The 26981-nt window shown below is 35.6% G+C and overlaps 1 protein-coding gene across 2 annotated transcripts in view; it reads right to left on the bottom strand.

Moving 5' to 3' along the window:
- Positions 1–1256: 1256 nt before the first annotated feature.
- TMEM135 (transmembrane protein 135) overlaps positions 1257–26981 on the bottom strand; it is a 192861-nt gene continuing 167136 nt past the window's right edge. Inside the window, exons 7-14 of one of the 2 annotated variants that reach the window (XM_036426250.2) lie at positions 21248–21394; positions 18708–18777; positions 15573–15740; positions 12937–13000; positions 11914–11990; positions 6385–6483; positions 5528–5595; positions 1257–3882 (exon numbers count right to left, since the gene is read on the bottom strand). In XM_036426250.2, the coding sequence (XP_036282143.1) occupies positions 3750–3882; positions 5528–5595; positions 6385–6483; positions 11914–11990; positions 12937–13000; positions 15573–15740; positions 18708–18777; positions 21248–21394 (826 nt within the window). In that variant the 3' untranslated portion in view covers positions 1257–3749. The remainder of the gene's footprint in view (positions 3883–5527; positions 5596–6384; positions 6484–11913; positions 11991–12936; positions 13001–15572; positions 15741–18707; positions 18778–21247; positions 21395–26981) is intronic. The other variant, XM_036426249.2, reaches the window with a different exon arrangement.

Below are 26981 nucleotides of genomic sequence, written 5' to 3'. Positions count from 1 at the left end.
CTGAGAGCAGCGCTTGAAAGAGAAACACAGCCTCCACCCGGAGGCCCCCTGTGCTAGCTGAGGGATGCAAGCCCGGCCTTCTCACCTCAGGGTCACCTCAGTCCCTGGCACCCCTTCCCTGGCTAATTCCACAAGAAGGGTTTGCAAAGCAAGCTAAGGCATCAACAGGACAAGGCTATGAAGAGGAAGGCACAGGGCTGAGGTAACTATTGTATATGAACAGGCTCATAGCATCCGCAATTAAGCTAACCCTACTTACTTCTCGGTTTCTGCCCAGTCCTACCAAAAAAAAAAAAAAAAAAAAAAAATCCATTTTGCCTGGCAGGTGTGGCTCAGTGGTTGAGCCAGAAGGTTCCAGTTTGATCCCCAGTAGGGGGCATACAGGAAGCAGCCAATCAATGATTCTCTCATCATTGATGCTTCTATCACTCTCTCCCTCTCCCTTTCCTTCTGAAATTAATAAATATGTATATAAACAATATTCATTTCTTATATTTTCATTGATTGTTTTTCCTTGGTCACTCATTTCCAGTTAAAATCTCTATCTGAAAATGAATAGAGGAGACAGTCAGCAGAAGTTCAAGGTACTGGGGGAGATAAAGTTCATCAGGTATCTGAGCAAGGTCACAGTTCAGGAATGAACACTTTGGCCTTCATGGAACAAAATGCCATCCACGTAAGCATGCTTTTGTTGTCCTGCCAAACTACTTTTTACTTACACACATGGAAATAAATCACGGGGAGCATTCAAGGATTCTGAACTTGGTGGCTTCTCGGATTCAAAGGCAGCAAGAACACGGGGCACTGCTCCCTGGGGATGCGTGCCCTCTACCCAGCCTGGAGGACACCACCATGGAAGGGTGCCACGTCAGCAAGCGATGAAGCCCCCAAGGGCCAGGGAAACTGATTCTCATTGACTGTGCGTTGACAGAGGGCTCAGAAACTCAAAGATGTGGTAAAATACACGCAGAAGCAATTCACAACTAAATCAAATGTTAGCCTAGACACAATCCATAAAAAGACGATACTCAAGCCCAACAAGAAAACACTTGGTGACAATGAACCAATGTGGGTTTCATCACAAAAGACATGTTCATTCTAGAAGAAAGTAAATTGTAAAATCTGAGACCGAAGAATAAAATTTTAAATTAATAACAACCGACTAAACAACAAATGAAGGCAAAAGATAAACCCGGTATCAGCTGAGTGACAATATTTAGACATCAAGAAAAAAAATTATAAAAGTAAACTTGGAATTTATAAAAAACATAACTGAACCAAAGGTTTTATTGAAGAAATTAGTAATAAAATGGACTTCAACCTCTCTGATGAAAAACTGGTAGGAATCCTACAGATTTGAGACAATCTGTTATAAGTTCAGTTGGTACCTGGCTGGTACTAACTCTAGGATTTTATTAATATAAGAAATGGCAACGAAGCAACCATAATACTCTAATTACTCCAACGCTCTGTTTTTCAATTGACATAAAGATGTAAGAAATGTAAGGGGGCGTATTAATGTTTAATACAATCAGTTCTGGTGGGAAGTTACCATATGCAAAATTTCTTCAGCGTATAAATGGACTAAAAACATATGTTGGAATGGAGACATATATTTGACTTTATTTAAGATGCCAAGTTGTCAGTCAATACCTGATTAGTTAGAGGTAGAGAGAGATTCATTTTGATTGTCATCAGGAACGCAAAAATACTCTGTGTTTGCTCAAGCAACTTCACTTTGCAGTCGGTCCCAAGCAAGTCAAACCCGCCTTCTCTATTCACCAGTGCAAATCAGTTAAGTAATCCTTCAAGCTGTACATTCACTATTGTATTCTGCTTCACGATGGCTATTTCTTTTCACATTTTATATAAAATAAAAGATGACTGTCATGTGTAAAAAAGAAAAAAGTAAATCATAGAAATGCACCTTTTAAACCAATAAAATTTCACTAACCCCATCATATTTCAGTGAAATTTGTCTTCCAATATCATAGCCTTTTAATGTCAATAAAAACAACTTATGGATGAAAATGCCTTTTCTTTGAGAAAATGAGGTACCGGCAGCAGAGCTTTTTCTCTGCTGTTATGCTCTATTTTATAAGTAAATCCAGTACTAATCACCATTTTGATTCCAGTGAATAAAAACTTAGAACTTAATTTATTAATCAATTTTGAAGTCTGAAACCAAAATGATCTTTTAAACAGTACTGCCTAAGAGACAAGTCAATTCTGAAAAGTTAACCACAATTCAAAACGTTGCCCAAATTAAAGAGTCGCTCTCTGTTACCATGGCATCAGAGTCTGTCTTCTTGTTGGGTTTCAATTTTCCATAACAACCAAGGGTAGGGTTACATGTAAACAGAAGTGTACAAGGCTTGATGAAATTGAATATGGAGGATTAAGCATTTTTAAAGTCTGGGTTATAATTCTTGTTGCAACACAAGTTCCACTGCATAATTAACTTACAATGGCTTAAAACTTTTTGGCAACAAAATTATATTTAAAAATATATCATCAACCCCATATTAACTGTAGACATCACAACCACTTAAGCCTCTGATTAACTTAGAAAAGTATAACTTTTCCCTGAAAAACCCTAAGAGTCATGGTTTTTCAATCACATCTGTCTTGAACTAACTCATAATCAGCAGTGATGGATTCTGTCACTTCTTTATTCTAATAGGAGTAAAAACAGTGACAATGGTTTTTTGAAGAGGCTAGAGAACCTGAATGCCATTAGTGACACAGTGAATTCTTGAAAACCCACTGGATTTTTACACTTTTTAGCTGTAAAACATCCACTGTGTCGGTGAAAGAGCTGAGAGGAAACAAAACTGCCAAACCTGCCCAAACTATTTTTGTTTCATAGAATGTTGATCCCTTCTAAGTCGACAATGGCATACAGAGTTAGCTATGAAAAATGCAGTCCTTATAAATGAAAGCAAACATAGCAAACCTACAGGAGGTTTCAAAGTAACTTCATTTGCTTTTAAATATTCAAGTGTAATGCTTCTGCAAAAGATTAAACCATACATCTCAATTTTATCAGTTGTGTCAATTTCCACTTGTACCTAACCTGCCATCAGCACATAGGTTCCCTGGGCTGCAGAACAGCCCAGCTGACCATGGGGAGAGATGAGGGAGCCCGTGGAAGAAGAGTGTGGATGCCATGGCATTTATCCAGACAGTAAGAGAGCCACCTCTGAATCCCTGAAGTAAAAATGGCCAGTTGAATCGCTCTACACTAAAGCAGCATTGTCTGTGAAAAGTCACTTCATACCCATCACGTTTCTCTACTCAAGTTACCAATTCCAAAGACATAAGACCAAATCCATGTACCCATGAGCCTTGTATCCCAAAATGTAGAAATATTCTCAGCTTTAACCAAGAATTTTACTGGAATGAACTAAAATCATCATTTAAAGTAATTTTAAGTATATCTTATTTTTTAACATAGATTATTTAATATTGCTTGTTGACATAATTTAATCAATAATATATCATAATGTCAACCACTACAGTGATCTAGAATCAGATTCTGGCTACAAAGGGAGCTTAATTATTAAGCAACACCTTCCTATAAAGCTTCTGTATTTCTGATTGGTAAGAAAAACAAACAAAAAATGAGCATCTGTCATTGAAATAACACTGAAATTCAAGCTCGGGCCCCCTTCTTTTTGTTCAACATAATTAACTCTTCAGGATAAAATAATGGAACGTTAAGACACATTAATAAATTACAGCCATTTTCAAGAAAACTCGATGGGCAACTCTGGTGTTACAGTCGTGTATCTTGGGTCCAACCTAGGGATAAAATCCTGAAAGTGTTTAGATGCACCAGTACCAAAAACATCAAGGACTTTTCGGTTCATGACAGCAAATCTGTAAAACAGAGGACACAGTAAAGAAGTATTTAATGAGTTTATAAAATGAGATGATTCACTCTACCTGACTTATGAGGTGAAAAAAGAGAAAAGTCTGGCATGACAAAAGACGCACTTCCTCAAGGTGCACTGTCCGTATTTTCTTTAAGGAGATACTAATCCCCAGGCCGGAAACCCCAGAGATTATCATCATTCTTTCAAACCCTTTCTAATAAATAATGTCAAACAGAAAAATACATTCATGACCATTTTTCTGATGGATGAAATCACAAGAAACTAAAATAAACAACGAATGGGCTAACATTTACCCAGGCAAAGATATTAAATGTAATTTCTCTCATATGTGATTTTAATGCCTCACAACCAGCAGAAAACACATCCAAATGAGCAAATATTTAATAATTAAAAGATAAACAGCACACAGGTTTTCAAAATTCTAATAGGCTCAGCAGAGTTAAAGCCCACCCTCATTTTATCCGTCACCTAACCTAACAGAGACAAAGTTTTTAGAAGGCACAGATCTAGCTGCTGTGCAGGAAGGACTGTGTCTCTGGGCCTGTCCACAGCACTTCCTTCTGGAGAAGACAGCAGTGAAATTCTCCTCCAGTCATTCGCCAGCATCATTAACAGGAAGGCTTTACCAGGCTGCCGGGCTCGTATCACAGGTCCGTCATTTACTAGCTGTGTGACTCTGGAAAGCTGTTAACATCTCTGTGCATCTCAGATATGTAAAACTGGGGTGTTTTTAGTACCTATGTCATGGTTATTTTAAGGATGAAACACACATGTATGGATATGGAAGCTGTATGTGTACATTATGTGTGTATCTTAAAACCATATCTGGGACATAATAAGCACTCTATAATTGTTTGCTATTATTACTACTAATAGTGATAATATTATTAGCAGCAACAATTTACTGAGTATCTATTAAGGGCTAAGTGCTATTATCAACATTTCGATTTTCCTTCAGCCTTACAAAGTATGTATTATTGTTTTATGGTAGAAGGAAAAAAACTGAGGCTCATGAGGGTAAACAACTTCCCCACTAGCGACACAGCTAAAGGTCTCAGAGCTGACAAAAGTAGGCCTATCCGACTCCAACGCCCATGGTCTTTCTACGAGGTCAAGCTGCCTCCCAAAGAATTAGATTAAGATAAAGAAATGCTCACAAAGACAATAAAGAATAAGGTAATAAAGATAAAGGACAGTATGGTTACAATATTAAGGAAAAGAACACCATTGTCTTTCCAAAATAGAAATCAGTTCATTGTTTAGGCATGATTTCATATGAAGCTGTTTAATATTTTTAATCAAAAAGAAGAGATCAGACATTTTAAAAGTGAGACTTAAGTATGTTAGGTAGCAACTAATTTGCAAATCAACATGATATTAATCTACAACACTTAAAATATCTAAAATAATATAGGGGAAAAGTAATCAAAATAACATTTATTAAAAGAATACTCCTTGTTATTCTTATTAAGCTGGTCATATTTTATTTATATCTGGATAGCCTACTTTACGAATAAAAGAATATCCCTGCAAGGAGACCAAAAGATTCAAAATCTTTCTTATGAAAAAAAAAAAAAAAATCTTAGTACTTTGTTTCTATGACCAGTTAAAACATTTCAGTCACTTACCTGCCCTTGGTGAGCCTTAAAAGGAACTTCCAGTAAGATGGTCGCAGATTCTGAACTTCCATGACGGCCTAAGATGAGAGTATTCGGTCTTTATTAGACTTCCTTTAGTAAATGGCAAAGATTATTAGCAGTCTTAGGCAATAGAGTAGCTTACCGCTATTTTTATTGCTCATTGTGTTTTAAAAATGACAGTGATGACCATAATAAAAGACATGTATTTATGTTTAAGTTGATAATTATCAAGAGTCTTTGTGAATATTGCTTGGGAAATAATCATTGAATTAATTAAGTCAGTATTATCAGGAAGCATTTACTGAATACCCATTAGGTAGCTGGCACTTCACTAGTTATAAGTTTATTGCGTTGGCAGCAATACTTCTCGAAAGTGTAAAATTTTCCAACAGCCCTAATACCATTAACATCAATAATGATGATTACAGGATTTAAAGAGATTGAATAATGCCTCTATTAAGCAAAATTTTTACCCTTATCCTCAATGCCTAAATAATATTGTAGAAATGCAATTATTCTTACTTATGACTCTAGTATCTTTTTTCTGAAATAAGTATAATTAAATTGGGCCATTTTAGCCAAGGTACTAAAGTAATAATTTACCTATAAAAATTGCATTCTACTTAAACCTAAAAATTGTTGTGCTCCTAAAACAGGAACTGGCCCATTAAGTTAATATGTTTAATGATTTGAAACTTGAAAGCTTTCTTGCTAAAAACACACACACAAAAAGCATAAAATATAATAAACAAAAATGTTCCTAAGTCTTTATTTTTCCCCCATTGGTTCAATGCACATTAAAAAGAGAAATAATTCTATTTCTCATTTCAAAAAGCTATACTTACTGCCTGGAAGCAAATTGCTGTAGAGATGGAATAGATGATAGTATCTGCATGGGGGAAATAGGGAACTTTGCCTGCTTCAATGCCTTTGAAATACATTGTCTGCAAAACAAGCATAATGCAAGACTTGTAAAGAAAACAACTTTAAATAGCATTAACAGTGTAGTTGAGCAATATGCTCCCTATCTAAGTCTTTTTCTAACTTTTCAAAATCCTAACAATTCTTTCCAGGCTCAAATCATCTTCTACAACAGTATTAAGTGCTAGCCTTCCCCCATGCCCTCATTTTCTTACCCCAAACCCCAGGTATCAATAATAATACTTTTCTGTAAAATTCAATGGAACTTTACTTCTGTCTCTTTTATATCATTTACTCTTCAATGCTTTTGCAAAATGCTCAGGTCCTCCACTCCCAGTTATATATATTCATTCATGCATTAAATAGTTAATGGTTTTCATTTAACTATTTGCTGGATACTATGCTAGGAGCTAGGGTCTGAAAAAAAAAATGGTTAGTGCACAACAGAAATTATTAATGCACTCTACTAAGGCTGTAAGTTAGCTACAAGGTATATATAGATATCATATAGCCTCATTAGATGTTTGTCTGTATATATAAATTAATAATAAATATATTTTGGCTCCCCAGAGGAGAAAGCAACTAGTCTGTCTAGGACCACAGAAAATTTCAGAAATGACTACATTTGAGTAGTGCTTCTCAAACTATCTGCATAAAAACAAACCAAAAGCTTTAAAATATGTCCAGTTGTTATAACTTGATACTTTTACAATATAACAAAAACAAATTACTAGAAAGACAAATTTAAAACACACAAAATTGAATTTTCACTATTATATTCAAAAGATAATTACTCTGTCAAGTGGCTACAAAAGGGTCCAATTGCTGACTCTCAATGTCTCTACTTATCCTATCATCACTGGAAACAGTTCATGGACTAGTACTAGTCTATGGCCCCAGTTTTAATAAGAGGCATAGAATCAACAGCTAGATAGGAGGAAAAAAAGCAGGGCTAACAAGCGGGTGCAAGTACACAATATGTATGGGGAACAGCCTGTTAACTTATATGGAAAGAACATAGAATAATTCATGGAAACTGGTTTTCCAGAACATGGGAATAGTAAAGTAAAACTAGTTTAAAAGAGAATGATGTTATAAAAGGGTAGAGGGATGTTCAAGAAGATATGAGTAGCTCATAAAATAAATAACATAAGGTAATTTTTTCCATGAAAAACTGATCTGTATAGTTGAATTTTAATTAGTATTCATTTTAATTTTCATAAATATACAGCATTTTAATATATAATTAACTTCAATATGCAAGTTATGTGCAGAGAATTATAATCCACTTAAAATCCTAAGTAAATAGATCTACTTAGGAAACAAGATAAACATTGACCATTATTTTAAAAGTAACATGACAATACATTTACAAGGTATATTCACAGTGATGAAAATGAAATTCAGATATGGTAAAATGGAATCATAGAAATGTTATATGAAACAGCTATCTTTTGATATACGGAATAATTGTGTTCCTAATTTCTTATGATAAAACACATCTATTGAACTTAGATTCTAAGTTGAAGGAAGGGAACTATATCCTACATTTCTATATGTCTAACAGCACATAGCATAGCAATTGGAATATGATAGATATTCAATGAATAAATAAAGTTGCTTATACAACTGATTTTTATTAAATATTCATTATATAGCATTACAGCAATTTAATATAAAATTAACTCCAATCAGAGGGAAACGATTGCCTATTATACCATAGTAAGTAAATTCAACAAAGGACCTGATAAGTTTAAATTGCTAATTTCCTATATTTGAAGGAGCTCTCAGAGGCACCCTGCATATACCAGCTTCTTTGGCCAAGATCAAATATGGGCTGCTGAAATGAGAACAAAGAACAATACCATTGCTTGGCTTAAAAAACCTCTTGCCACTTAGGTTAACGGCTATAAAACATACTTTTTACAAACTAGGTGTCAATAATGGATTCCCCCAGTGTCAAAGAATGTATTTTGCTAGCTAGGGGTTATTTTTCCTCTCTCATTCCCCTTTTCCTCTCCAATAGCAAGATTTGTCAACTCTACTTCCTAAATGTGCTAAATATGTGTACTTCTCTCAATTTCTTCTGCTACTATCCTGACACAAACTAGCATCTCCTGTCTTATTTTCCCAGCTCCAGATTTGCCTGTAATCCACTTTCTATGTAACAAACAGAATGTTCGCCTTAAAAATGTGAATTAAATCATGTTATTTCCATGCTTTAAACACTCCAATGACTTCCAATTGCATGGACTGCACTGAGAAAGCATTCCCCCCCACCCTCTCTCTCTCAAAGCAAATGTAAAGTTCTCTAAATGTCATAAGATAAAAAGTTTCCGTGAAATAAAAATTTTAAAAATCAAACAAGTTAAATAAAATGTACAATCTTAATTTTGACTGGAAATGTCAATTATGCTCTTAGTTACTTTCTCCTTTTCTAAAAAGAATGATGGGGGGTAGGAGATGGAGGAAGGATTCTCTAGCTCTGTTTACTGGAAAGGCCAAGAAACAATGGCTAGGCTGGGAGCAAAAAGCCTCTGGCACCCCACAAAAGTCTCTGAATGACAATTCTGACCAAAAGAAACTAAGGCTATTGGAGAAAAGACTGATTGATTCTATCAATCAGGAAATGTCCCAGATGAGCCTGGAATATCTAGTTTTACCACAAAGCATGAAAGCTATCACAGATACTGGTATTATGCCAAAAAGAAACAGAAGTCAATTTTAAGAAGTTCTCAGAGCCAAATAAGGGTCATCTGAGACCAATGACTACAATGAGTTGAAACAAATCAAATATGTTAAAATCCATGACTTCATTAACATTTGAAAATAAAAACTCATGGGTCAACATTGCAGGATGCTAGGGAATAACTTATTCTGAACACTGGTAAATAAAGAGAAGTAATCAGGCATTTTATTATGGCTTTGTGAACAAACTATTTCAGAGTACTGAAACAGTTAAAAAGGGAAAGTTCTTTTTCAGAAAAATTCCCACTATTAAATACAGAAAACACACACATAATGGTCACACAATTTTGACCATTTTGCAACCCTCACTTAAATAATTCTTGGTCATTATCAATAACGACTGATACAATAACTAAGTACAGTCTAATGGGGAACCTTATGCTGGCTCTATCAACACTGAGTCCACTGATCAACCTTAGCACAACAGGGAAAAACAGCAGACATTTTTGTGCTTCCTAATGTGAGCAATAGGAATTCGCACAGTCACTATGGAGTATGCCTGCAACACACCACTCTCACCCTCAAAAAAGAATTGAAACTTAATTTGCTTAAGCCTCTAGATAAAATAGTTTACAGGAAATACAGAGTTAAAGAAGCATGTTAACACAACCAGTGAGAATGCTGTCAGTAAAATTCCATAGGACTAACTGCCTACATCTTCAACAAATAAATGGTAAGGGTTAAAAAGAAGGGGTGGGTAACTATAATAAACTAAAAAGACTTTTGGATCTTGATTAAAACAAAGGTATTGAGAAACAACTTTTGTGAGACAATCAATGAAAATGTAATTTCTAATGGGATATCCTAATATATAAAAACCCAGGGTCCTTAACATCCAAAACAATCGAAGGCTCGACCAACCAGAAGTCAGTGGCAGCCCAGCACTGACTGCTGCTGCTGAGGGCACCCTGACCCAGCACTGATTACCAATGGGGCTGCAGATCAGGCCCAAAGAGAGACCTGGAGAGAGAAGCGGGGTCTGATCCATAGCTTCCATGGCAGCTGCCAATCAGCTCTTGTCCCTTTTGTTCCAGGCCTGGCCAGCAGCCATGCCTCTCTTTCTCTTGGGCCTCCATTAGGGAGGCTGATCAGCCCCACTTCTTTGATGAGGTTCATTGATAGGCCTGCAGACAATGACTGGCATAGAAACTGACCAACCAGAACCAAATCTGGGTGAAGTGTGAGGAGCCAATGGCTGCCTAAGAGGCAGAGCTTTTGACACTGACTGGCATAAAAATCGACCAATCATAACCAAATCTGGGTGAAGTGTGAGGAGCCAATGGTTGTCTAGGAGGTAGAGATTTTGATGTTGAATGGCATAGAAACTAACCAATCAGAACCTACTCTGGGTGAACTGTGAAGGCAGAACCTAAGGTGGAGTTTTAATGGCAAAAGCTGTTTGGTGTAAAGTGTAAGAAAGCAGTTCAATTTTTTAATGACCAGTACATATGGCTGACTATCAGTCCAGATATAGGGATTATGTATTTTTGTCTGCCAAGAGCATCTCCTCCTGATGAAAAAGGCTTTCCCCGCACCCCCATTTAAGCAACCCTATCCTATATAATCTATCTATACTACTAAAAGGGTAATATGCTAATAGGATCAGGCCTAAACCAGTGGTTGGATATCCCCAGGGAGTCCCCAATTGGAGAGGGTGGTGGCTGGGCAGAGGGAACCCTCCCCTCCCCTGTGCACAAATTTCATGCACCAGGCTACGAGTATGATAATATTAAAGAATTATTAGGTTTTTCTTAATGTAAGATAATGGTATTGTGGCTATATTTTGGTGATACTGTTGACTTATTTATTTTTAAGTAGTTCTTATCCGTTGACCTTATTCTTTCAGGAGTATTTATCCTGAATTGCTCATAGACAAAGTGACTCTAGGATTTGGTTTAAAATAAATCAGTACTTGCCCTATTTAGTGTGACTCAGTTGTCTGAGCATCATCCCATGCACTAAAAGATCACTGGTTTGATTCCCAGTGGGGCACATGTCTGGGTTGTGGGCCCAATCCCCAGTAGGGGATGGGCAGGAGGCAGCTGATCAATGCGTCTCTTTTACATCTGTGTTTCTCCCTCTCCCCAACCCCTCAAAATAAATAAATAATAAATAAACAAATAAATAAATAAATAAATAAAACAATAAAACATTATTAAAAATAAAAGTGATAAATCAGTAGTTGAGAGGTTGGAGCGGTATAGATGAAATGAGATTGGCCAAATGTTTTTTTGTTTGTTTGTTTGTTTTAAAATATATTTTATTGATATTTTACAGAGAGGAGGAAGGGAGAGAGAGAGAGCTAGAAATGTCGATGAGAGAGAAACATTGACCAGCTGCCTCTTGCACAACCCCCATTGGGGATGTGCCCGCAACCAATGTACATGCCCTTGACCGGAATCGAACCCAAGACCCTTCAGTCTGCAGACCGATGCTCTACCACTGAGCCAAACCGGTTTCAGCAAAATGTTTTAATGTTGAAGCTGTGTAATGGGTGCATGAAGGTTAATTACTATTCTTTCTCCATTTGTGTATATTTAAAAATAATACAAAGAAAGAAGAGTATACAGAGCAATTGATTTGGTTTAAATACTTTTATAGGATTAGAATTTACTTAAAAAAATTAGAATATATATTTTTTTGCTAAAGCAACTTAACAGCTATGTATAATTTGGTACTATACATGGATAAAAATGTTTGCTTACCTCCACCAATTTTGAAGCTAAATACATGGAAATTGTTGTGCTTTTATAAAACATCATTGATACTCCTGCCAAAAATCCTGAAAAAATAAGGCAAAACTCATCAGACCTTAAAGTATCTGTTATTAAGTCATTTGGAAATTTAAATTTGCTTAAGTAGGAAAAAATTGATCTATAGCACTGCCTTGTTACATCAAAATAAGGGGCATTCTATATTTAATAACATTAAAATGGGTGAGTTCTTATTATCCTGTATTTTTAAATTAAGAAATTGATCTCAGAGTTAGTGACACACAGTTTTGATACATATATTATAAGAAACTTCACATTCCAAATTTAACTTTAAAACAGTGGTGATTTTGCCAAAAATAATTTTTAAAGGCTATTTGTATCATTTCTAATTGTAAATGAAAATAATTACTCATCTGTTCTCCTAACTGCTCAAATTATTTTTAGTGCTATCATCACACTTCTTTTCATATTATTGTCTTCATTCTATAAATGGAAAACCAAGGTGGGAGGAGACCTGGAATTCTAATAGTAGGAAAACTACCAATAAATACCCCCCCAAAAATGGTCTACTCAACTTAAATAATACATACAATGCACTTGTAGGAAACTTTCTTTAGTATTTATAAAATTATTTACATGCTTAAAAAATAATAAAAATCATTAAAATATGTCACTTACCGTTAGTAAAAACAGAATATTTTAAGAAATCTAATTGCATTTAAAATAGTACCATAATCACTCCTATAATATTTTAAGATTTCATGTTCTTTTGTGACACATTCCCTAGGATTTCTGGCCTGTTAGAGGGCAGATATATTGTGAACTCAAAACACCAGATGGCAAGAGTGCCTTGATAATTAAACTTCACAGATACAAAATGTTTAGACTAGTGCAATAGGGATTGTATTACAGAGAAAGGAGATACAAAGAGGTCAGATAAATTTGGAAACTATTCCTGATTCAGTCCTATTACTGATCGATACAATAATGATTCTTTTTTAATCATTGCTTTACCAGCTATAATAGCATGCAGTTCATCATCCAGGTTTCTGACCCAGCGCAGGAAGCAACTAGTACCCTGTGTCAAAAAGAAAATACATGACTTCAGTTGTTTCATTTCTAGGGGAAAAAAAATGCATGTAAGTTCTACTTTGGTTACATGCAGAATACTGGGGAAAGTATCAATCCCACTCTAACAAGGAGAGAAAGCTGGATAAACTACAATACAAATCTATCAAGCCAGAATTCTATACCCAGAAATAATATTTTTCAGTTTGAAGGTTAAAAAGACTTTCTCAGACAGACAGAAGCTGAAATGTTACCGAGGTAGTTCTGCATGCAGAAGGAATCTGATATCAGATAAAAAATTAGATCTGCAAAAAGAAATGAAGAGCTCCTGAAATGGTAAATTGAAGGCAAATGTTTAACTGCTGTAAAACTGAATTAACTGTGTAAAGCAGAAGTCAGAAGATTATGTATTAGGCTCACTAGCTAAATCTGCCCTGCCATTCGCTTTTATATGGTTCATGAGCTAAGATTGTCTTTTTACTTCTAAATGGATAAAAACAAATAAAAAATAATATATTGTGGCATGTAAGAATTATATAAAATTCTAATTTATAAAAAAGCACAATTGTTATTACAATGTGATAAAAATTTTATTGGAATACTGCCATGCTCATTCGTTTATGTATTGTCTTTGGCTGCTTTCATACAAGACATTTGAGTACTAGTCATGACAGAGACCATATAGTCCACAAAGCTTAAGATATTTACTATCTGGCCCTTTACAGAAAAAGTTTTCTGACTCCTTATACAAAACAAAAATAGTAACATTGTGTTGTAGGGTTTATAACATATGAAAAGATAAAAGTATAGCACACTCAAAAAAAATGGAAAGGAAAAATTAAGATTATGGTGTTGTAAGATTCTTACATATAATGAAGTGGTATAATATATTGAAAATATTTGTTATAAATGCTAAGAAAATTACTACATTTTAAAAAGAGGTATAAATAATAAGCATACAGTACAGACAGAATACATAAAGCTATTAAAATAAATTTAAAAAATTAAAATATATTTTTAAAAATCCAGGAGATAGAAAATAAAAAAAAGTGAAAGAACAAAATAAAATATGGGACAAATTCAAAACAACTGGCAAGAAGATAAATTCAAACTCAGCCATAACAAATAAAAACATTAAGTATAAACAGTCTAAACTCACCAGTTAAAAGATAGAGATTAGCAAATTGGATAAAAAAAGAACCAACTATTTGCAGCCTAAAAGAAACCAACCTTTAAAATGAAAACAGAAAATTTCAAATAAGAAGATAGAAACAATACACTATCAAATATAATCAAAAGAAAATTGGAGTAGTTATATTACTATCTGACAAAATAGACAGGATTATCACCAGGGATAAACAGGAACATTACAAAGTGGAGAAAGGGTCCCTTCACCAAGAAGACACAGGAGAAATAAGCTTGTTTGTTTTTCTCCTGATTACATTCTTATGAAGATTCTAAAGGCACTGATAATATTTTTTAAATTACATGCAGCTTTGGAACACACTGTAGGAATATTTTCTATTAAAAGGTTTTCTGACCCACTTGTATTTTTCTTAGTTTAATATCATAAGTTTGTATTACCTAAGCAAATAAATAGCAACAGAAATAAAAATATATATGCTCTGAGATATGTTAGTTAGTAGAGAATAACCTACATGAGCAAAAAGTGTTGGATAGTCCACCTGAAAGCACTTAAAAGTTTATGTTAAGAATAAATACAAACACTAGAATTAGGAATGAAAAAGTACGTGAGTATCCACCTTTTATAAGTAAATATGTACATAACCATCTTACCCAAAATGCCAGAATTCCATTTTTTTTCAGAAATAATTTTGCTTTTAACATGTTTTTCAGATGTATGCATACAGACTGACTTTAGTTATCACATTTATTTAGAATTTAGATTTAGAATCTAAATTTTAACTGGTTAATAACGTGCCAGAAATATTATTTATATATTAGTAATTCTCATTAAACAAAAGGCCATTATTTAAAATTGTAGAGTACTGTATCATTAATGTGTGTTTAGGAATGTGCTTATATATGTATGGATACATTTATAGGAACATGCAAAAAGGGGTGTAAGAGAATGTAGTAGGAATAGTGAGTGGAAAAGTAAAATAAGTCATTGCCTATATATATGTTACAACAGAAAATCATACTGATTCTATTAAGTGTTGTCATCAGCTAGGAGGGTCTGAAATATGTTTAAATTAAAACCAGGCATTAAAAATAATTTAAAACAAATAGACCAACCATATTAATGTCATTGTTTTATGTTAGAAATGTGAGAAATTTTGTATTTTCTCAGTGTCTCCATTATTGGGGGAAAAAATGTGAGTCTGAAAATATTTATTATTATGTATAAATGCAAGTATGTATGTACTTCCAAGCATATAAATAACATTATAAAATAAGAAATTTCCCCAACTTTAATTTCCAATATATTATATACATCTTTGAATACTACAAAAAGAAGCATTTTAAAAAATGATAGATGAGTTAAGGACATGGGGCACATACTAACAATAGCCATGTTATTTATTTCCCATTTTTCTTTTCTCTTCTGAAAGCCTTACCTTGTATATACTAACAAAAGAGCCCAGAAAAGCTCCAAGCTGAAAATTTTCTTTATTGTAGAAGAGAGAAAGCAGCCTTGATGGCTTTGTAAACAGATGCCTAAATGCAGAGGGAATTCGGAGGCAGCACTGGATCAAGTATCCCACGCTAAACATTCTGATGAAACCCTGGAGAAAATGGGGAGGAAATTCTGATTTACCACCAAGTTTTAAAGTCTGCTAGATTTGAATTTCACTGTCTAAGAATAAAACAGAATTCCAAAAAACTGACACAAGTATATTTAACAGCCATTTTCAAAATTAAATGTTAAAATCTCAATTTTAAAACAATTACCTTAAAAACAAGGGCAAAACCTGCAGTAAATACACTTTCTTTGATTTACAAAGAAAAAAGTTTCACAAGCATTTGGCCAACCTTGTCTATGCACAAAAATTGACATTTGTTTAGAATAATCAGGATTTTTAATTCCTAAACCACGTCTAAATTTTAGAAATAAAAGCATTGAAGTTAAAAAAAAAAAAAAAGAAAGTTAACAAAACCAAATCCTTTTGGCAACTCCTTACTCATCAGTATGAGCAGCAATTCTTTTGACAGAAAGGTAATTAGACCTTTGGTATCAACTATTTAAATGATCAAGTTAAAAGACCTTCCCAGAAATATAAGTAGTTATATCTAGGTTTATATTTATGCTCAAACATCTCTAGAGGATGGTAGCTTTGAGGTATACTCCACACAACCTGTAAAAGCAAATCTGCTACTAATCCATATTTGCTTCCAACATTCCTTCGTATTACCTGCTACTATTTCCCTATAGTGCAAAAGGGAACAGAGAGAGGACTAGTGATGGTCAATTTCATTTCAGTGTTTGGGAAAATGAAGTTTAGATGTCACTTAACACTGAGAGACTGAAAAATGCCAATTAGCACAAAACAAAAGTTATCAAAAAAGAGTAGGATTTTATACATGATTCAAACAATACATTTTAATATTGGTCTCCCATTCTCCTCTGGCCCTGGTGAAATGGGGAAATGTCTACATCTTAGCAGTGCTTGGCTGCTAAGAGCCAGAGGTCAGGTCTATATCTTCCAGATAACAGCCTTCTTTCTTGGGGGGGGAAAAAATTACTATGAAGAAACATTCGTTAATTTACCTGAAACTAATACCTGGTTAAAAAATGAAAATTAAATTGTCCAACCAATTAGTATAAATTATTAAGCATTTGCTTAACTGAAACTGCCTAGTATTAGTTTGAAACACGAAATGTTCACACTTCTATCTTTGATAACCTTATAATATTAATCTAAAGATTCAAGGATCGCACTTATGTTCAGTCTTTTCACCTGGTTTTCAAGAGGCCATTCATTCCTCTATCGGGTCTATCCATTCACCCTTCTATGTATTCAGGAGATATTCACTGCTGCCTCTTATGTGCTAAGCATTACACTAGATGCTGCGAGAAAAGTGAAGAAGATACAAAGTCCTTGCCTTCAGTGAGGCTTTCATGCTCGTTAGAGGAAGAGAAAATAAGGAAGTATATAAAACAAAAATAATTACAGATTGCAGTAAGTGTTGTAGGAAGTAGGGCACTAGGATTGACTGGTAAGGGAAGGCTACCGAGGATTTGACATTTAAGTAGGCACAAAAGAGGAGGAGCTAACATGAGAAAAACATTTCCGGTAGCTTAGATAGCAAAGCCAAAAATGAGGTTGGCAGGTATGAGAATGCAGGCAAAAGTTAGTGTGAATGGAGTATAGTGAGCTGAGAGGAATGTAATTCATTTGATTATTTACCCAGGGATATGATTTAACAAGTGTGTAACTGAGTCCTTGGAATAATGAGGTGCTCTGTCAAAATATTTTACATTTGTGTTGTAAATTCCTTACCCAAATTTTATATTCATAGGCAAAATACTCCAACTTACACATAAATTACCAAGTTTATAATAGTGGTACACATTAGATAGAAAGACTACATTTTTTTCATTGCTTAGTAATTCTCATTAATTTTGTCATTTAATTTTTAGTATTACCACCCTCTGCCCAACTTTTCCAAGTTCTTCTGATTGAATCAGATGCTTCTCTTAGTTTTCCCCTAAGGTCTCCCCTTGAAACAGTGTCTGGTTGGCGGGAAGAATAACTCTGGGAATGGCAGAGTGGCAGACTCTGAGACTGCCAGCAATGATGTGTTATTTTGTTTTCTTTTTTTTGGCATTTTAAAAGTGCAGCAAAAAAATCAGATTTGGAAGGAGAGTGTCAAAAACCATTGCACAACTGAAAGAAGACGCTATCGCTCTTACACCTGGCCATGTCTTTGGGGACTCCATGGGTAAGGTATTGGCTTGGGCTGATGCCACTATCAGCAACTGGGCCACAGGCACGCACATCCAGAAGCACTAATGAGACATGGGCCCTCCCTTCTGAGTGACCATCAGGAGGCTGTCTTTGAGGATGCTGCACAACTCTGCTCTTATTAGCAGCTGAGTGCAGATCAGATGTTGTGAGAAAGATCATACACTTTTTAAGGCATCAGAATTGTTAGAGCACCATCCAAAACTGGAGAACTTGCAGCAGCAGGTGGTGCCATCTGTGCCAGACTAACTGTAAGGAAAATAACTTCCTTCCCAGAGTGAGTGGTGATGGGAGACGGCAGGCACGGGTGGGGGTGGGTAGGGAGAGTTACTAATATATTAGGGATCAAGGAATTTATGCCAGTGGGCACAGTTAACTTGCTTAATGCAGAGCAACTGTGGACATGCTCCAGTTACTCCATGCCTAAAAAAATGTAGCAGCTTTACAAGTCCAAAATCTAACGCTACTGTACCAGACTATGCAGTGTGCATGGGTGACTGCTGATCTGCCAGCACACAACACAGTCCAGGGGCCTTGCCTTTGTTGTTTCACCCTGTCTTCTAAATAAGCAAAATTTAAAATTATTTAACTAAAGATCTGGTAAGTGAATATTAAGCTAAATTGTTACTATATCTCACAAAATTCTTATTCTTCAAGTCACATGCAAAGAATGACAGGAAGTATTGTCAACGTTTCAATTTACTTTGAAATTATATTTTAATAAGTAAATTACTTCTATATTTAATTTAGAAATATAGAAATTGAAAGATACTTTTATATACTTACTTTAATGCAATAAGAGATGCAATTATCTTCATAGTGTTTGCAACATCTATGCCTTGGTCCATGCTTACATCTGAAATTAAAGCAAAACACTAATTATAATTAAAATGTGTGTGTGTGTGTGTGTGTGTGTGTGTGTGTACAGATATGCTTAAACCTCTCTAACCAAAAAGGTAGAAATCATTACCTACTTGTTTCTAAATGTGTTCATCTTTTGGTTTCTTAGGACATACAGAAGCAAGATAAGAGATTCTTTTCCTTTGCTGCTCACCATTTGACACATTATATAAAATACGTGACTATAGTCAAAACATTTTAATGTGGAACAGAAAAACCACAGTGGTAAATATCTGTGACTAAATATTAAAAATATGCATATATATATATCTCTTTACTCTGCCAGATCTTTTGGAAGCTTTAAATCACTTAAAGAATATAATGGCCATAAATCATCCATGAAGTCAGCACTTGAGCAAAAATCATAATGAGAATGTGTTCAAGTTACAGGAATTTATACTTAATTATATTTGAGAGAAAACATCTGGAAAAGAAACATGATACAGTATTGGAATTCAAAATTCAGTTTTTAAAATAAATATAGATATAGATTGTGGGGAATTCAAAAGTAGGTTATTTGTGATCTAACCTTAAAGCACTTAGTCCTTGAGTACTTAATAAACATTTCTGCTGGGAGGACTACTGTTCAAGACACACTCATTGTGATTTTTTTGTGTGCTGACTCCTGCACCATTTATTTACTCTGGGCATAAAAAAATAAGTAAGACATCTAACGAAGGTTTAGCTATCCCCCTTTCTCTTTGAAGAGCAGTTTTTATAACTCTTTCAGATGGTGGGTAATGAATTGGCTTCATGGCTGGAACACACTCACTCTTTCCTGCTTATAACAATTACTTGTAGAGCGATATTCTGGCTCCACATGTATGTAGTTCCATTTGCAAATTGATTAGTAAGACTTTTTCTGAAATCCAATTCTTCTCTATGGCTGGAGTTTACAGACAGCCTTTTCTACTCAAGGGTGACAGCAATGGTTCACATGGACCACAGCCCTTATATCATTAGGATGACAGAACATATCTGGTCATGTGAAGTTGCTGAGTGATTAAAGCTGGGGGCATGAATCAGAGAAGAAGTGCCTTATGGAAACCATCACTCTTCATACAGCTAAGTGTCCTCTCAAAGACATTTCTCAGCCATTGCTACCAGAGCTACAACAGAAGTTATTAAACTCTCTCTGCTAGTGCAGTTAAATTCTGATACCAACCGTACTGTCATTTACTCTTTCCTTATGCTTTCATTAAAATGGCTTCCTAAGTTCTGGACTGCCCAGGCCCTGCATTTTCTGCTCTGCTTCTGTATTATCCTGCATCTGCTCTCATAGCAGTGCACTCCCTGAGGCTACTTGACAAGTTCTGCCATGACCTGATCAGTTCTGACCATGGCATCATCCCCCACAGGACACATTTTCTGCATTCCCCTAGGATTCCTGCTGAAGTGATGTCCTAAGAGGAAGCCCTTCTCCCTTCTCTCCACTAAGGTAACTCATAACCATTTTGAACTTGCTATTAAGCAAATTCTTGATCTTATTAAGATCACTACCAAAATTATTCCTGCCATCTACTATTCCTTTTTGTTCTCTTAGCTTCTGTATGTGATGTATGCCAAAATGAAGAGACAGTCTTTAAATTCAGTAAACATTTTGAGCACCTGCTTTGTGCTCATGTATGTGAGTCAAGTCATATGTTATTTCATTTAATGCACACAACACTCCTTAATAGAGACTATTGACCCTGGTTAACCCATGAAGACTTTGGGATACAACCAGCAGGGGCAAAATGAGAGCCAAATGTAAGTCTTCCAATTCCTTAAAGAGCCTCAGATTTCCTTAACTGACCCCTCTCCCCTGACTTTCTATATTGCCTTCTCATGTCATATTCTCTAAAACATCACTACCAATATTATTTTAATCAGCTGGCTTAATTTTAAACTATTAAATTTACTTTCTTAAATATTTACACTTGAAGTACAAATCAAGGTTTACTTTGTATGAAACATAGACTTCTTTGTATAAAATACAATTAAAGATTTATTTTTCTTTAAAACCCTAAAAATTTCCACTCTTCCAAATAGCCTTTACTTAAGGCTTGCTCCGTATTTTTCCTGCATTGTCTTAAATCTCTCTCAGAACTTTTCTTTCTCCTTTCCACACTTGGCACATTTTGATTAGTCCATGGTAATTGTTCTTAAAGTTCCCTATTCTAGCCTTCTGCAACTCTGCCTAGTTTGCAATAGAAAAGCATTTCAATTTCATGTAACCTATTTTAAAGGCATATGGTTATCTATAGTCGTGACAGAAATATTAATAACATTCACTTGCCACCATGTGCCTTTTATAAAATTCTGCACAATTTCTGGTAAAAAAAAATCATCAAAATTGAAAAACAAACACAAAAATACCTTAGCATAGTAATAATATTATATAAGTCAAGACAAAGTGTGCTAAAATGCCAATATAAAGAACTCACATTGAATCCACAAGCTTCCTGACTAGAGCAATTATATTCATTCCTCGAGATTTTTCCTCCTGTTTCTCTGTCTTTTGTTCCACTTTTGCGTATGCTATCTCTGGTGAATAAGAATGTGTGGGAATTTCTTCCTTCCCTACAATGAACCTAAAGAAAAAAGCACAATGTGAGACATTAAAAAAAAAAATATCAATGAGAAAATAAACTGATTTTGTTTATATATAAATAAAATATGGAAAGTACCTTATCATTTGAAATATTTTTCACAATATATGTCAAATCTAATCAATGTATTAAAAGTTAAAAATTGGCTTTTGAAATCTGAATACTCAAAAAATGTCAATAGTTGTTTGACAATACAGGTTTTTTAAAAATTAAATTAACCAAGTAAAATATAACATAGCACTTTTATAAAGCACCCTTTTAAATTAAGTCACCACCTTTTTAAGCTATTACAAAGTTTTTTCAAACGAAGAAGCAGATGAACTATTAACTTGGATCAACTAGTTAATGATAAAAATTTATTTTATCTCTAAAACTTATTAGTTACAATTTAATGTGTTTCTCATTTTTTAGTGTAAATTTATATTTAATGTCACTTTAAGTAGCTGCAGTGCCGTATAAGGTCATATATAGTATATACACACTCCTGACCCAAGTTGCTTAAGTAGGCTGCTTAAGCCCCACTATAGACTTTCCTAAGATCTCTCAAAGATCCACAAACCCCAAACAAGTAGCAGCTGGGCTTGGTGTGCCCTGCACCTCTTGCAAAGCAGCCCCAAGTCTAGTATAAGGGGTAAGTGGTCTCAATATACATTGCAATTTCCATCAAGTGGCCTCAAGCCTGACATAAGCTGTGTCCAGTGTTGGCCTGAACATAACATCAAGTAAATGGCCAAAAAACCAGCACAAGGCAGCTGGCCCCTGCTTACATTATGGGGCCCACTAAAGAGTCCAGGGCCCAGAATGGCAACCAGTCTTGGTTCACAGCACAACCTCTTCCAAACACCTCTAAGTTTAGCAAAAGCAGCAACAAATCACAGATCAGTTTGTAGCTCCCACTAGTCAGTTCAAGCCAGGAGTAACTGACTTTGGCCTATACCACAGCCTCTCCCAAGAGCCTCCAGAATCAACAAACCCACTGGCCTGCTTCAAATTACACCACAGCAGCACCCAACCAGGTCCACAAACAACACACCCAAAAGGCAGACTTGGCTGGCACCAGAGTCCCACTAAAGCAACTGCTGCTCTGTGGGATGGTCTGCCAGTCAGCCTGCGATACAATCCCACCCACTGATATCCCATTCAAGGCTCACCTACAACAGGAAGGCACACACAACACCTGAGACCACCTGAACCACCTGCCAGAGATGATCAGGGACACTACACACTGAGTCTCACAGAATACCTACTACATAAGGCCACTCTGCCAAGAGTGGAAGACATAGCTGATCTACCTAGTACATAGAAACAAACATGGCTAGTCACCCAAAATGTAGAGACAAAGAAACATGTTCCAAAATGAGAGAACAGAACATGAGAAAAACTTCAGAAAAGGAACTAAACAAAATAGAGACAATCTACCAGATGCAAAACACTGGTCATAAAGATGCTCAAGGAAGGTAGGGTAATAGTAGTAGATGAATTTATTGAGAATGTCAAAAAGAGACATGAAACATTTAAAAAAAAAATCAGTTCGAAATGAAGAATATATTAGAGGGAATCAAGAGCAGATTAGATGAAGTAGTTTATCAAATGAGCAATCTGGAAGACAAGGTAGCAGAAAACACTCTATCAGAACAGCACATTAAAAAAAAAATAGTTTAAGGGACCCTTGGTACAACATCAAGCATTCCAATATTTGCATCATAAGGATATCAGGAGAAAAGAGAGCAAAGGAAGGAAACTTTTTTTTGAAGAAATAATGACTGAAAGCTCCCCTAACCTGGTGATGGAAATAGACATACAAGTCCAGAAAACACAGAGAGTCACAAACATGGTGAACTGAAGAATCCCACACAAGACACAGCATAATTAAAATGCTGAGGGTGAAAGATAAGTAGAGAATCATAAAAGTAGTGACAGAAAAGCAGTTAATTATGTATATATAAGGCAGCTTCCACAGGACTGTGAACTGATTTCTCAATAGAAACTCTGCAGGCCAGAAGACACTGGCACAAACAATACAAAGTGATGAAAAGCAAAGATCTACATCCAAGATTATTTTACTTAGTAAGGCTATCATTTAGAATAGAAGGAGAGATAAAGAGCTCTCAGACAAGAAAAAGCTCACCACTAACCCAGAAGTACAGAAAATGTTAAAGGCACTACTTTAAATAAAAAAAGATTAAAACTATGAATAAGGAAAAAATTCTCACAAAGGTAAATACAATAGTAAAAGCAGTGGATCAACCAACTATAAAGCTAGTACAAAGGTTAAAAGACGAAAGTAGAAAGATGATGAGTAATTACAACAATAAATTATGGAATACACACAAATACATATACAATAAGTAAAAACATAAATGTGGAGGGGATAAGTAAAAATTATAGAGATTTTAGAATGTGTTTGAACTTAGGTACTTGAAGTAGACAGCTATAAACATAGCTTGGTATATATGAAGCACGTGGTAACGACAAACCAAAAAATCTATAAGAAATAAAAAGAAATCCAAATATGACACTACACAAAGTCAACAACATACAAGAAAAGAGAGCAAAGTAATAAGAAACAGAGAAGAAATACAAACAGTCATAAAATAATACCTATCAATAATTACACTAAATGTAAGCAGACTAACTGCTTCAATCAAAGGACATAGTATGGCTAATATCTAAAGCAATCTTGAAAAAGAACACATTTGAAGGTATGTAACCTGATACGAAACTATATTACAAGGCTATAGTAATCAAAAAGCATGATTGGCATAAACAGAGACACATAGATCAATGGAATAGAATAGAGAACACAAAATAAACTCATGTCTATATGGAATTAATCTATGACAAAGAAAGCAAGAATATACAATGGGGTAAAGACAGTATCTTTAATAAATGGTGTGGGGAAAACTGGACAGAAACATGCAAAGAAATGAAACTGGACCACTTTCTTATACCATATACAAGAATAATCCCAAAATAGATTAAATACTTATTCTGAAGACCCAAACTTCTAGAAGAACACATAGGCAGTAAACTCTTTGACATCATTTTTAGTAATACTATTTTTGTATATCTCTCAGGCAAGGGAAACAAAAGAAAAATAAATAACCAAATAGATCTATATCAAACTAAAGAGTTTTTATATAGGGAAGGAAACCAACAACAAAATGAAATGATAACCTACTGAGTAGGAGAAGATATTTGCCAATGATACATCTAACAATGGGTTAATAATCAAACTATATACAGAACTCATACAACTTAATACCAAAAAGAAAGCAGTCTGTTTTAAAAATGGGCAAAGGATCTGAATAGATATTTCTCCAAAGGAGACATTTAGACGGCCAATCTATACTAATAAAAGAACAGTATGCTAATTAGAACGGGTTGACTGGACATCTTCCGGGTATCCTGCCTTCTTCCGAACAAAGCCATGGGGGCAGGAGCCAAGGCAGAGGTGGTTAGGGGCGAGATCAGGCTGGCGTTGGGGAACAAGCAGTTAGGAGGCAATCAGGCTGGCACGGGGAGCAAGCAGTTAGGTGGTGATCAGGCCGGCAGGGGAAGGCAGTTGGGGGCGATCAAGCATGCAGGAAGAGGTGGTTAGGGGCTATCAGGCTGGCAGGCAGGCAAGTGGTTAGGAGCCAGCGGTCCTGGATTGAGAGAGGAATGTCCGATTGCCAGGATCAGGCCTAACCCGGCAGTCCGACATCCCCCAAGGGGTCCCAGATTGGAGAGGGTGCAGGCCGGGCTGAGGGACACCCTCACCTTGCATGAGTTTCATGCACTGGACCTCTAATATATTGTATATATAAAAAGACTGTCAATATCACTAATCATCAGAGAAATGCAGATTAAAACCACAATCAAATATCACCTCACACCTATCAGAATGGCTACCATCAATAAATCAACAAACATGTATGGGAGGGGGGGCAATGGTATATGTACAGAGATAATATTTAATAAAAAAATTAAAAAAATAATAAAATAAATAAATAAATCAACAAACAGGTGTGGATGAGAATGTGGCAAAAACAGAACCCTCATACATTATTGGTGGGATTTCAAATTGGTGCAGCCACTATAGAAAACAGTATAGAGGTTCCTCAAAAAATTAAAGTAGAACTACCATATGACTCAGAAAATCCACATCCAGGTATTTATCCAAAGGAATTCATAACACTACTTTAAAAAGATATATGCACCCCCTAGCCGAAACCAGTTTGGCTCAGTGGTAGAGCGTCGGTCTGAGGACTGAAAGGTCCCAGGTTCGATTCCGGTCAAGGGCATGTACATTGGTTGCGGGCACATCCCCGGTACGGGGTGTGCAAGAGGCAGCTGGTGGATGTTTCTCTCTCATCGATGTTTCTAGCTCTCTAGCTCTCTCCCTTCCTCCTCTCCATAAAATATCAATAAAATATATTTAAAAGAAATAAAATAAAAAATAAAAAAACATATATGCACCCCCTAAGTTCAATGTAGCATTATTTACAATAGCCAAAATGTTCACCAATCAAGATGTTATATATGTATATATGTATATATACATACATATAAAAATACTGCTCCATCAAAATATTTGTGTGTGTGTGTATAAATATATATATATATATATATATATATATATATATATATATATTAGCCATAAAAAAAGAATGAAATCTTGCCAGTTGCAACAACATAGATGGAATTACAGAATATTATGCTAAGTAAAATAATTTAGAGAAAGACAAATACTATATGATTTCACTCACGTGTAAAATCTAAAAAAAATAAATAAATAAGTGAATAAACAAACAAATAGATACTGAGAACAAACTGATGGTTGCCAGATGGGAAAGAAATTAAGGACTGGGTGAAGGGATTAACAAGTACAAGTTGCCAGTTATACAAACAGTAACCAGGAGGTGAAGTATAGCATAGGAATATAGTCAATAATCCTTACTAATAAAAGCCTATGTAGTCGTCACACTGTGATGCCCTCATGCTGTCACAAGATGGCTGCATGCACGGCAGGTGCACGTAGGTGGATGGGGCTGGGCTTGATGCTGCAAGCGCGGCCCAGAGCCTCCACAAGGCAAGGCCTGCCTGGCGGTCCCCCAGCTCCATGTGGCGAGGCCTGCCTGGGGGCCCTGGCTCCATGTGGCAAGGTCTGCCTGGGAGAGTCTGGGGGTCCAGCCTCCTGACTCCACCTGGCCTGGAGGTGGGACCTCTGGCTCTGGCCTATCTCTTTGGGGCAATCCATTGAGGAGACCCAGATGGGTGGGCAGAGCCTACCTATTTGGGGTGATCAATTGTGGGGCTCCTGCACTGTGACAGGGCACAGGCCAGGCTGGGGGACCCCCCTACCCTGAGTGCATGAATTTCATGCACTGGGCCTCTAATATTTTAATAATGATGTATGATGTCAGACGGGTACTAGACTTATCTAGATGATAACACTGTAAGTTACATAACTGTATAATCTATACTAATAAAAGAGAAACATGCAAATTAACCATCACTGGGCTATACCCACAAGCCATACTCACCAGCCAATCAGGAGTGAGTATGCAAATTAACCCAACCAAGG

The sequence above is a fragment of the Pipistrellus kuhlii genome, unplaced genomic scaffold (genome assembly GCF_014108245.1).
Source record: "Pipistrellus kuhlii isolate mPipKuh1 unplaced genomic scaffold, mPipKuh1.p scaffold_m20_p_9, whole genome shotgun sequence".
In the NCBI taxonomy this organism is placed as follows: Eukaryota; Metazoa; Chordata; class Mammalia; order Chiroptera; family Vespertilionidae; genus Pipistrellus; species Pipistrellus kuhlii.
Note: the sequence above shows the minus strand (reverse complement) of the source record. Positions and strands in the feature narration are given on the sequence as shown.